The 13,617-nt window shown below is 43.8% G+C and overlaps 1 protein-coding gene across 5 annotated transcripts in view; it reads right to left on the reverse strand.

Annotated features, from left to right (window-relative positions):
* Positions 1-13,617, reverse strand: part of LOC124307790 (serine/threonine-protein kinase minibrain) — a 59,084-nt gene that overhangs the window by 9,077 nt on the left and 36,390 nt on the right. For all 5 annotated transcript variants that reach the window (XR_006908857.1, XM_046769860.1, XM_046769861.1 and 2 more), the window contains 5 exons: positions 1,982-2,150; positions 1,501-1,668; positions 1,097-1,383; positions 597-743; positions 43-475 (listed from right to left, as the gene is read on the reverse strand). Coding sequence is in view for 4 of the 5 variants with exons in the window: in XM_046769860.1 (XP_046625816.1) it covers positions 43-475; positions 597-743; positions 1,097-1,383; positions 1,501-1,668; positions 1,982-2,150 (1,204 nt within the window). In the remaining variant the exon portion in view is untranslated. The remainder of the gene's footprint in view (positions 1-42; positions 476-596; positions 744-1,096; positions 1,384-1,500; positions 1,669-1,981; positions 2,151-13,617) is intronic.

A 13,617-nucleotide genomic window follows, 5' to 3' on the forward strand; every position in this document is an offset into this window, starting at 1 on the left:
TCTTGAACTCAGACGATTGTATCGCAGAAAGGCTAGACTCACCGTGATCTTGGCTCAGTGAAACCACCGCTGGACTAGTATTGGAGCTGCTAGTTGCAGCTATGTTTGTGTTGGTCCCTTCGTCAGCTGTCCTTTTGAAAAAGTTATGTTGGAGCGCGTAATAAGGTGTTATTCTCGTCTTTGGGTCATAGTCCAACATTCTCAGTATCAAATCTTTAAACTTGAGGTAATCTGAGACCGAATGACCTGCTTCCCCTAATCTCCTAGAGCCTGGACCCCCAGTTTCAACACCGAGAATGTCCTGCAGCTGTCGTGAACCTGGCGGCTTGTACTTTTTTCCATCTTTTGATTTTTTCAGTACATAAGCGCCATCCCCCGGAAGTTTTTCAAAGAACTTCCTCATCTTGTGTGCCTGATTGATTATGAGCTTTGATGGCATTCCTAATACCTCGACGATTTTGTTAAATTGGTCAATCTAAGGCAGAGAAGACGTATCAATATGTAATTAGGAAATCCTTGAAAAGAAAATATAACATAACCAGAGCAATATGCAAGAACATAATTTAACGTAAGGGAAGATACGATGGCAACATTACCTCGTTAGCCCCGCTAAAAAGCGGTTCTCCAGTGTGCATTTCCACCAAAATGCAACCAAGGCTCCACATATCTATCGCCAAGTCGTAAGGTATTCCAAGCAGGACTTCAGGAGAGCGATAAAACCTAGACTGAATATACTGATATATCTGCAACAAAGAAGGTGAGGAAAAATTAGTATCTATGAAAATGAAATAAGTACAAATCAGAGATTAACTATAGTTCATAGAACTATAACTATACACGAAAATAATTGTACAAATGATATTTAAAAGTAACAGTATTTTTTGCATAACTGCTTTTCCGAGGAAACCCTGGAGAAATGACGGAGCTAGGAGAGAGAAGTAGGACCCAGGGATTTTTTTCATGGGATCGAATGGAAATCTGCAATCGGGAAAGATCAGGAGCCTAGTTTTGAAATTGTAAAATAAGTCCTTAAAAAAATCCCTATAACCTTAGTACCTGGACCGTGACTACCAGCAGGATTTATTTGTTAACTTACCCTCTGTCCAAGTTGACACGAACTCCCAAAATCTACAATCTTGATTGCACTCCTTTTTGGATTACAAAGTAAGATGTTTTCAGGTTTCAGATCACAGTGTATGATATTCAATTCCGGTGTGGACAGAAACATCAGGGCAGTGCATAGCTGCTGTGCAAACTTTCTCGTCAGGTTGAGAGACACACCTCGGAAGTTGGTATTTCTCAATAAATCATACAGATTATAGGAAAGTAGCTCAAATACCAAACACAAATGATTTCGCCATGTGAAATGCCTTTTCAATTTAACTGTAAAATAACGTATAAAGACCACGTGTTACTGTAAATTCCAAACACTGTACTATTCAATTCGAATGACATACAAATATGACGTCTCGCAGATTTCTGTTACATTTAACAACTTACCTATATAATACTTGTTGTCGGTGTCTGCTCTGTTCATCAATTCCAGTAACCTGACTTCAATTTGCGCTTGGTTAAGGAAAGGTTTCTTATTTTTTATTATTTTTATAGCCACCTGAGTCTGTTCCGCATGGTCGAAGGCTTTTACTACTTGGCCAAAACTTCCTTTGCCTAATAAACAACAACATCGTATTAGGATAACTTTGCCAATCAATAATCAAGGATATTTATGAATTCTATGATACTGGCGTTGTGAATATATGAAAGTACACCACAACTTGAATGCTCTTTTGTGACATATAACTTGCACATAATATATAGCAATTATATCTTGAAATAAAAATGAAGAAAAATGTCAAAAAGATTTGACATCAATACTCATACTACTGTAATAAAATTTGCTATTATTTTGACATATCCTGTGGCTTATATATAACGAGACTTATGAAATAGAGAGAGAAAAAAAATCGTGAGTGAAACAAACCTATTAAAGAATCGATTTCATAACGATCAAGGAACTTCTCGCCATTCTTGATGATGTAATCGTGGTTATCATCATCCCAGCCGTCGTTATATATTTTTTTCTCTTTTTTATGGGACCCATCTTCGCCCTGCAATTGTTGCGCCCTTCGCTTTTTCTTGGCATAGTATACCTGTAAAAGAAAGAAAGAAATTTTAGTTATAACATTATACACACTATTGACGTCTATTGAAATTAACCAGGAAGTAGCAGACACAAAAAGTGTCATTGGTCGATCAACAGAGAAGAAAGAAACAAAGTCGTATTATTCTCTAATGATTTCAAATTTAAATTATACACTATAGGTGTAGTTTTTACAATTTCGGAATTTTCGACATAATAATTCAAAGGAAACATCATTTGAGTAGAAAAATATTTTTAAAAAATCGATATTGATACGAAAAAATGAATCGTAATCTATGATACCAGGTGTTCTACAGGAAAAAAAAATCTTTGGGGATGAAAACTGCACATACGTAGGATTTTTCGAAGAACACCTTTTAAATAATGGCTTGAAAATTGTTGATCTTCATTTAATAATTTAATTTTCGAACGGTTTATCTAATATTACGTAGTAAAACGTATATTAGGGTAGTATGGGATTCAAGATGGACGACATTACGTTAGTCCGATCAATTTTCAGATTATTTTTGCCCCAATTTTCATAAGGCTGTGCTCTTGACACGAGTACGGCGAATATATACAACGGTAGATTTTTCAAAGTGAATAATGAATGTACGAATTAGAACATGACTTCAAGATTCTATGTATTAGCTGCATATATAACATAGGTATGTAAAAATTATTATACTAATCTCCAGATTAATAAAATTATTCACGTAGGATCGAAGGCTTTGGTGAACGCACGCGGATTTTTGACTCCTAGGTCGTTCTGTACTCTGCTTAAAATAGTTGCAGTTTTCTTTATCGAATATTTACTAGTTTCTTATTCTATTTTCTGAAGAATTGCCATCGCCATGTGATTTGGCCAACGGACGGGGCGAGTCGCGCAGAATCTGAACGGGTGGTTGGCCGCGTCGTGCAAATCGATACTCAGGGACCACGTGAAAGTCACGCCGGCAATGGATCCCCGCATTCACCCTGGGCCACCAAACTGCCAAAGGAGTGATCAAAGTGCTGCATAATATCATGCGAGTACTTGGAAAAAAATCCAAGTATACGCTAAAAGGCATACCGAAATCAAAGTAAAATTCAAAAGCAAACCTTACCGCACATTGTTATACGGTGAAAAGTTTTTTTCCCCCCCTTGTTTGTTTGTTTTTTCAAAGAAAATTAAACCCGCTACATGAACTCGAAATAATTCGAGTAGCAATACTGTTAATTCTGCAGAGCTGAGAGGTACGAAACGCTCGAAATATCTTAAATTACCGATCACCGCATTCAATCGTTTTGATTTAGCGGATCGGTTGAACAGCTTTATACTTCGAAGCAGAACTGTATGGTCAACCGTTTAACGGGAAACTGAGAAACCGGCGGAAGGAGAGAGACAAACTGACGGGAACGGAGATGAAACTGGAGACGTATAAGGTAGCTGCTATTCGTGGCTAAATTCCTTGATAACGGGATCATCCCGGTCTATGAGTTTCAAACCAATCGCATCCCCCGTCTAGCCTAACCAACCGTTACAGTAATAACCATAACAGTTCATTTGTCACTATGACGATTACCCGTATGAACGCGGGCCAAAATAATTGCGATGTGCAATTTATAGGCACGATTGCGTTAGCTTAAGCGGTATTTATTTTGCGTAAATTATCCTAATGCTTTTAATATTTATACCCTATTCCTTGCTTCTCTTCATAAATATCAATCAAGGAAACCAAGTATAATTTACGAAAACAACAACATCTAAGGAAAGATTGATTATACGTGAAACTTTGTAGATTCCAAAATCAGGTGTTTATAATTTTAAGTCAAAATGGTGACATTTAAGCAGGAGATTCGCGCCGATCTATTGATGGACTTTTCCCGATTTCTAGGCGTTCGACGAGCTGTATCGTCGTTCTACTAATTAAGTCGTGATATGAAAATGAGGGTGATTTTCATCCCACGCTGACACGACGTAAGCGTTAAAGAGACAATCCTGCTGACGTTGCTGTTCTATGTTTACCGAGCGGCTTGCTTGCTGCTTGTTCCTCTTGGGTTACAGGTTGCCGTTATTTTTCTCCTGTGTTTATTCTAGCCTCAGACAAGCAAAGCTGGTTTCATTTTTTCATCCCTCGTTTTCTTAATCTCCGTTTTTTCCAGTAATTCATCCATACCGAAGGACAAAAATTATTGAACGTAATTGCCGACGCACACACCTGTTAAACCCTTAATTCCCTTACGCTGCAACAGCTAGATGGTTAATTAAATACTAATTTTGAATTCAGGTTATTATTTTAACGACCACCAATGACAGACCTGCATTACTATCACCAAATCTTCATTTCCACGAGCATTTGATGGGTTAGAGGATAACGAAGAAGAATAAAGGACAATTTGGATCTGCAGATCGAGCACACTGGAATGTGAAGGAAACGACCACCTCTCTGTTCTTACAATAAGAAAAGTCGACAAGAAACGAACGAGGGCAAAGATTTTGCTATCATTTTAGTTTAAGCGTTGAAAAAATTGAAAAAAAAAGAAATAATTCTTTAATGCGAAGTAATTGACTTATTCCTAGGGAGGATTTGCTACCGGCGACTTTTTGCGTTTATGGAAAGAAATCGCTCGAACAGAAACTGTTGAAAATCGGTTTTACACGGATAATTGATTTTTTTTTCCCTCACATTTTGTGTGCGCGGAAAAGTCGAAAATCAAGGCGTTTAACACAATTGCATAATCGATCTTATCGCGGTAAAGGCAAAAATAAATTACCTAACGCACGGTTTCAGTTTTTAAGCACACGGGTGTGTAATCCTTGCGTTAAAGAGCAGAGATTTCGTATTTGTACTCATCAGCAGGGACTCCTAAAAAGGTAACAGCGACAGCAGCAACAGCAACACATCGCTTTGGTTCTGTATCTTTGTTCGACGAAATCCAATGTCTCGTCGTAGCGGTTATTAACAGGCCTCAGTCTCGACAAGGTTCGCAATTATGTAAGACAAATAAATGTCGGTATCTCTGGAAGAAAACGGTCGAGAGGTAAAGGAGTCAGGTCCGAAATCCGTGAAGTATCTCCATAATAACAAAGTCTAACGGACAAAGGGAACGATGGGAATTCCTTGACTCTTCCCGACGACTTTTTCGAAAGGTTAATAATTTCAGCAGCGGCTGCTTAAAACAGCCTAGTTACATCCTGAAGATCGTATTCAACTAATCCGAGAGGAAGAGAACGATGAAAGAGGGAATTAGAGAGAGTGAGAAATCCTCGTGAAACTTCACCAGGCGATATCTGCGGGTTGCAGCTCCTGCAGGGAGTTCGCGATGATGAGATCGCGTAGGTTAACCGGTATTCTCGAATCGTAGGTCGGTCATCCTGCTGCTGCAGTCCTGCCGCAGGTATTGTCCGTTCGTTCGTACATCGTTGAACACACTGCGCTCTGCCCCCGTGGTGCAGTAGTCAGTTTCTCCTCCAGTCTGTTGCTATGCGCGACTGCACGAGAGGGAAAAAGAGCGAGATAGTGGGGAGAGCGAGTGCGAGAGAGAGAGAGAGAGAGACTGGTTCAGTACGGTCCGTACGACACAAGACTCACAAAAATGTTCTTTAACGAGAACGTTCTTCAACCTCTCACCGTTAATCATATGTATATTATGCTTCTTATATACATACACATGCCTCTCGTGTCCAGCAGCATTCGCGTATCATTGAACATGTTTGTCATTGTTGTTATCATTATTATAATTACAACACGTTCTTGCAATTGATCGCAACACGCTTTACTCCGTACACTGCAGACGCGGGAAACTTTGCCCGGTGCCGGAATATTTATTTATTTTTTTTCTTTTCTTTATTTCTTTCTTTTTACGTATGCACGGTAGACCGACCGACAGTGATGCGCCGATGATCCACTGGCAAGGAATTTCTGCGAACATTTCAAGTTTAAATCGTGTAAGCCGAGTCGAGAGACGGTGGTGGTTAAGAGATCTCTAGATGTCTGACGGTGATGCCCGTGGCATTGGGTCGGGGGGGAAGGGTGGTTGTTAAGGCGAAGTAATCAGTTATTTCGAGGTATGTACGTTGAGGGAAAGTTTGTCCTCTTTACCGCGAAAGGTTTCAATGAAAATCAGCTGATCGGTGACCGACAGCGAGACGTACTGTATCTATTCGCACTTTGAGTTATCAAATTATTCTCCAACAGTATACTATATTAATATCATATTGAAAAGTCGAGCAGGTAAAACTGCAGTAGCTCAGCGCAAAAATAGCAGCTACCGCTCACCTCTCTCTTGTCAGATCCATAAACTATGGTCACCAGCGCACGCATTCTTGCCAAACGATCATTGTCGAGTCATCGGCGAGGTCGCGGATGTCAGGATGGCATTGATGTGATCGGATCCCTCGAGACCGAGCAAAGAGCGCGCCGCGGTTTCTTCACGTATCCTTTCGCGATCCCTAAAGCATCTCCGAGACGGGACCATAGGTATAATAGGTCGATGGAACAGACGACAATTGCCTTTGCAGGCTACGCGTCGTCCTACAGGTAATACAGTATATTCTCTCCTCGAAAGGGCGACGCGCGTCCGCGATTCGCGCATCTCGACACGCACGAATTCTGCGCGATTATACCTGTGAGTCGTGCCGCCACCGTCACCCGCCAACCAGGCCAGCGCCACGCACAAGAAATCATCGCGTGGGCGTGTGAGTCGTAGGAACGCCGTTGCGCCGGCTCGGAGAGCTCGCGGACGGACGCATTGGCTATTTTCGCCAAGAGTGAGAGAGAGAGAGAGAGAGAGAAAGAGACTGTCTCGCTCACTCCGTCAGCCAGACGTCGGGAAGATGACGGAGGAGATGTCGGTACGTCATCGGCGGACGAGGCCGTTATGAATTTCTTTCTCCTTATTCTCCGACTCTCCCGTGTCGCCGAGCCAGTGGTGCGCGAGAACGAGGCGGGAGGGAGGAAGAGAAGGAGAGAGAGAGAGAGGACAAAGATCGAGCAGCTCCGAGAGGAGGACTGGAGAATGGAGAGTGAGGTCGTTGCGGACTGGTGGGGCACGAAGAGGTCGAAAGAGGAAACAAGAGCGGGAGGGGGGGAGGGAAGAGCGAGAGAGAGAAGTAGGCGAGCGAGATCGCGGACGATGACGACCGACGGCACCGCACCTTGGCGTGGCCGCGTTGCGAGTCATGAATGAAACGGCTGCAGCGGCAACAGCAGCGATCCAGGCGAAACGCAAGCCATTCTGCACGACCTTCTCGACTGGCCGTGTGTTCCGTTGCTTCGATGACGATTCGAACGATGGACGCCTTTCCAACGGTCTGGTCCGGTTCGATCGAATCCTACCGTAACGAGGACGAGACGCGTTGCGAAGTTTTTCATTCCGCGCTGCACTCGCAAGTTATAACACGCCGCGGAAACGTGTGTCGTATAAAGAGGAAGCGGCATCGCGCGAGCGGCCGTATTTGTTCTTGGGGACGTTTCATCCGGTCGAGAAGACGAAGGAAGAATCGGCTGCAAGTTATGCTCCGTTGTTCGCATAACGTCGAGAATAAAGACTCGGAAGGGAAAGCACGAATGTCCGTGGTTATCGTCTCAGGAGCGATACTGTATTGACGACGAAATCAAGCCGACCGACAATGAGCCTTGTATACGATGGAAAATAGACAAAGTAGTATGCGGAAATCACGGCCTGGGAAGTGGCTATATAATGACGTGATGTAAAAAAGGTTCGAGCGGAGTTTGAATACGATGGAATACAACGATGAATCGATCGTCGATGATATGCTGATTTATGCTGCCGTGATTGCATAAGAGAAACGGAAAAAAGGAAAATGTGAATCGGAAGGTTTTCAACGCCGCTTGATATCGCCTCGATGGTTTCTTATACCGCTAAGGAAATATTCATTTTATTATCAAACTTTTTCTCCAATGCAAAAGCACGCCGCTCATCCGCGAACAGATTGAAAGAGCGCGATAGAAGTAAGTTGGTTCTTTCTTTTCCCCGCTTCTTTGAACCCTGGAAACGCAACGCGCCGCGTCGCTTGGTGCGCGCGATTTGAAAAGGAATTCGCACGGTAGAGCGGTCACCGTGGGGTCTGCCATAGCAGTTCCCCCTGCTTCTTATCGAGACCTGATGTTGTCGCAAACTGTGCGACAACCAACGTTCGCCTGCATCAGGGTGCGAGCGCCGAGCATCCTCGATCGGATGACGAGCGATCGCAAGAATCTTGAACCGGATAGCCGATCAGTGGAGATGGTGGTACGCCTTCGCTCTTCTCTTCCTTCTTTTACTCCTTCGTCTTCGTCTTCTAGATGGTGGGCGTGACTCACTCGCGCAGGCAGCAACGGTCAATGGAAAGTTTCGGTGGTACCACCAGACAGCCGCTCGACTCGCAGCTGAACGGCTTAAATTCCATTCGTGGATGAGAAGGACACTCTTTGTGTTCGCTGTGAGTCGGAAACTCGGGCCAGCCGCGATGACGACGAGGTGGCGGTACCGGCGTCGGTGCCTCTCGCTCGCGCTGTTTCACCGTTCGGCCTGAGCCAATCGAACCAAGAAAAGATAAACGACCTTCGTGGGTTTCGGGTGGGCAAAAAGCACGATTGAACGACGGTCGAAGCGCCACCTCGAAAATAATTCAGTCAACTCGAACAACCGTGCGACGCGGTATAATAACGCGATGCTGACGAATTCGCTAACATTGTTAACTGGTCTTCCTAATAACCCGTACAGTGAGCGTGCATCTTGACGTCATCAAGTCTGCACTGTGTCATGTTGTTACGTGTGTAGGTAAGTCCAATGCACACATGCGTCGAGATGAAGATAAGGTATACCCAGTATGCCCAGGGTAACCGGACGTTACTGTACTGGGATATTGGTTATCGGTGCAGTTGATGATATTGCTGCGAAGGAGCGATTAATTTATAAAACTGTATAATCTTGGTAGGACGGCGACAACGATGACGTGAACGTCTGTCTGCCGATAAGGTTGCCCAGGGCGCGTCAAATATGCCGTTCACACGTTGCATACACGGAAGATCCACTGGGGAAATTTTACTTGTTGAAAATGGATCGACGATGCCAGTTTGCTCTTGATTCGCCACTAGTTGCAGCCATATTACGAAGTTCTTTCTTATCGTGAGCCGTTCATAGGCGTAGATAGATGTTCTCCAGTCCGCCATATTCAACGGCATAAAGACACAACAAAGTTGTAGATATTTTAATGGGCATTGTCTTTTTTCTCTGCCTTCGCAACTGCAGCAACAAGTGACACGGAAAGAGAATGAAAGAAACAGCTGGAATCGAAAGACTGTTTGCACTGTATATTTGTCATTGAAATTGATAAAGGCACACTGTACATCGTATTTGCTGAACGCTTGGTGGTATAAAAGTTATCATGGCACGTACGTCGGTGATGTTTTTTTGGTCGAGACGTTATATTAAAATAGCTTTATGATGGTTCGATTATGCATAAGGTATAATCGCGAAGTCCAGCATCGTAAAACGAATTTCATCGTGTTCAAAATCCCCCTAGGGAGTATTTATTTTCGGTGTATACCCTCTACTCGACCAGCAGCAGTGTCATGGTCGATTTATAAATTTCTATTTTTCGTACAAACGAAAGCTGACGCCGTCGATTTATTAATAGTCATTTATATATTATGGTTTATTTTCGTATCTTGCCAAACTGTGTCTCTCTTTCTTTTTCACACTCGTCCGTTCAACGACGACCACTTTTCAGATGTCGAATCACGGTAGCATCTTTCCTTCGACCATTGTTCCGGTGAAAATTATCCGAGATAATTACAATGAGCAATCGTTGAACGTTGAAAAATAACTAATAAAAAATCAAATCTGCAACTACAAGACTTTTGTTGCACTACTGTTTGCTACACCCCATAACGTTGGATATAGATGGTGTAAAATGAGCGAGTATTCGCTGTTATACGAAGTGATTCTCGCCACAACAGATGTCGTGCGAAAACTCGTATAATAATCAGGATTCCGGCGTGAAGAGAATCCCCGCTTCGTCGTCGAGGCGTTGGTCTGCGAGGCGAAGCGAAGGGTGCAGTAGTAGGTGGTAGGTACGCCCAACTTTGAACAACTCGCAGCTGAGGGCCATCACCATCTCAGTTGAATGGCATCTGGGTCGTCTTTCATAATTATACGCGAAGCTATTCTGGCTTCTGGGTTCTCCTCCTAACTTCTCCTGACTTCACCGACGACCTCTCCTCCCTTCGCCACCTCCTCTACTCCTTCTCGAAGTACCGAGACTCTAGGAACGCCCGCAAACCCAGGAGCAACGCTGATGGGGTTCGATTCCTCATTTGCCTCCTCACTCTCCGATGCCCCAGCCTCTCTCAGTCTGCTGCCACTGCCCTTTTATCCTCACCTTTCCCCAGCGGTATTAGCCACCTCTTGCAGCAGACGCGCACCGGGTGTTCAGTAAAATTCGTTGTGTTATTTTCCCGTACACGTCGTTGTGGTAAACCCGAATTAATCACCGGTTTTTACCAAATACGTCAAATGCGTGGAATCATGTCCGAGAAGATAATGAACGCGATAAATGCAGCACATTGACTTTTTTCTTCACCTTCTTCGTCCGTGTACTACTCGTTTGGGGTTTAATGTTCGTCGGAAGTAAGATTGAAACTAACGTGAAATTGCGTTGATATTCGATAACCGTCGTTGAGCACGGTTCAAACAACATCTCTCGTATCTAAATCTCAACGTGCGGCTTTCCGCCGCCACTTTTCTGCCGCAAAACACAACTTCTGGCGCGAATCATCGTGCAGACGTTCAGATGTTAGGTGACGCATACAGGTATACTCCTCGAGGTATGGAAACAGGCACTCCGATGCAGGCTGCGTCTGGGTTTATAAGGAAGTGCGGGACAGAAAGGGTAGACTAAAGTCAAGGGGAAAGAAGGGAAGGAGAAAGACAGAGAGAGAACGTGAGCGAACCTTCCTTGACAGCTGGTAAAAAGCTCTGGGTTTCCCAATTTACCTTCCCTACGATTACTTCCACTCCTTGATCCCACGAGCAGTTATATTCTTCTCAAAGCGGCTATTTCTTCTCCAGATGTCTGGTTGTTATTGTGGTTTCTCAACCCAAGTCACTCGTTCGGTAACAATAATTTGCCCGTAAACAATTAGTCGGAATTCTCTGGAATATTCTTGTTTTGACGGGTGTTTTCGTAATCATGTCACGTAAAGGTATGTAACAGCACTCTATGTACATTGTACACTGTCAAAAATGGTGGTATTAATATTAACAGAAATTGGTCGATGTGGATTGTCATATAACAATTTTTGTAATCAATTCGAAAATTCTACATCAGATAGTGCGCGATTGACACCAAATTATAGTTTATACAAGTCTATACGGAATTATTTCGCGAGGATGAAGTTAGTAACGTTACTCCAATGATGCATGCTCAAGAAAAATCGCCACTTCGCACTTGTAGAAATGTCGGAAATTTAGTAAATCATTATAAACAGAATAAACCTCAATTTCGAAAGGCGAACTCCTCTAAGATCGTTTTAAAATGCCCATTAATAATGATTCTGTAGCCTGAGGTGTTGTTACGTTATCGTTACCAACTTTAGCCTGATATTGTTTCTTACAGTGCATCATCGCAGAAAAATGCTTCCCGTGAATTCGGAGATTGTAAGTAGGCGCGACGAGACTGGTTATCAATTTGCGGAGGTGATCAAATTCCGGAAGTACTATATCGTAAAGACTTGCCGTTAAATACCTGTCTTCGCGGCACGTTGATATTCTTAAAGCTTGCCGAACTCAAAGAATCGCTTGGAAACTTTACGCTCCTTCCTTCTCCCTTTCTTGTTGGCAAATGGAATTTCAAGTCTTATTCGCCGTCAACGACCGACAGTCTTCTTATTATATATGACGCTTCTCGGAAGAAAGTTGAATACCTTCCCGGTTGTAACTTTTAATAAGGTTGGATTCAGTTCGTTGATTGGCAGCCTGTCCCTCTCCTATACAGCTCGCACATTGAGCTTTCCTGTGTATCTTACCTTCCTTCTCTATTTTTTATTTTTTGTTTCTCTCTCGAACTCGAAGGTCCGTCACTGGAAGTCTCGCCGGCATTTTGCAAGCCTACTAGAACCGCACCTGGCAAAGTCCTGCGGAGCTGGTTAGAGAGGGCAGTAACTTTGCACCACACCTCGTATATATGCTAAACTTTGCGGTGTCCTGCACAGCTTTCACAGAATGGAACGCGAAAACTATTTTGCGAATTGATTTTATTGGTTCCCAACCCCAGTAGCGGGGAAAGGCTGTTTGAATTTCCATCTTATCACGGGCGAAATTCCTGGAATTTTATTGGTTAGTATAACAACAGCAGCTGCATCGACTAGGGATTCCTCTTCCTCATTCACATCGGTTTAGAGTTTACAGTTTACAGTTTACAGTTTACAGTTTACAGTTTACAGTCTGCCTCGGAAATACGTTACGTACAATACTGCGTGTACCTTCAACAACGTCGCGGGTCATCACCTGCCACATTCACATCGTGATATAAAACCGTACGGTATATACCTAACAGAGTGCCGCGTTGTGCAGTGCAGTCGATCTGCGGCCGCACTGTCAACGTTCAGAAATGCGCCCATCGGCATCGAAGTATGCGAACCCACCGTTGCCACGAGTTTACGGAAGCTCCACGGTTCGGGGGCACCTCAACACGCGTACAAGCCCTTCAACGTAAGTCCGATTTCTGATTCCGAAATTCCGCTGTCCGGTCGATCTTCGCCGTTTCCTCCGTCGCGGGATACCGCCGCGAAACGACGACGAACTGGGTCCGGAGGTGGCCGAGTATAAGGGATTCAACCTCGCCGCGTTAGCAGGAGCAGCGAAATTTGCTGAGGAGCAGCAGTCTCGCCCGGTAAACGAAGTAATCCAACATTAATTTGAGTCTCACCGTAAGCTAGTTTACGAGCGACGTAATTAATTGCAAATAATTAACCAAAGTTGCAATCCCCCGGCAACCTGCGTTATCCACACTTCGAGTTGTTTAAATATAATAATCTTCTTACCTTCGCCAACCACGTTATACACTTGTGCTTTTCAATCCAAAGAGTACATTCGTTGTATACCCATGGGTTCAGCGTTCTTCTCCTTCTCTTTTTTTTCACATCAAGATCGGATGCTGTACGTGGGAGGATGCTGCGGGGAATTGGGCACATCAAGCGACCTTTGACCGTCGGAGTGACGTCGAATAATTTGCGCACGTGTTGGCCACGTGGGCGGTTGGGGAAAAGTTTTGACGTTCTATCAGTCCGCGGAGAGTGTGTACAGGCATAATCGGTACAGCTCTTTTTCTCGCAATATTCTACGTCACGGGTTTACGTAGGAAAGCAAGGCGCAATGTCTCAAACGCAAACGACGCAGTGGTTAAAGTTGACGGAGACGACCGCGAGCAAACGCCCACGCTCGAGAATAGGGCATTGAATTTCAGGCGTAGGCGACTACTGCGACAC

The sequence above is a fragment of the Neodiprion virginianus genome, chromosome 6 (genome assembly GCF_021901495.1).
Source record: "Neodiprion virginianus isolate iyNeoVirg1 chromosome 6, iyNeoVirg1.1, whole genome shotgun sequence".
NCBI classification, from domain to species: Eukaryota; Metazoa; Arthropoda; class Insecta; order Hymenoptera; family Diprionidae; genus Neodiprion; species Neodiprion virginianus.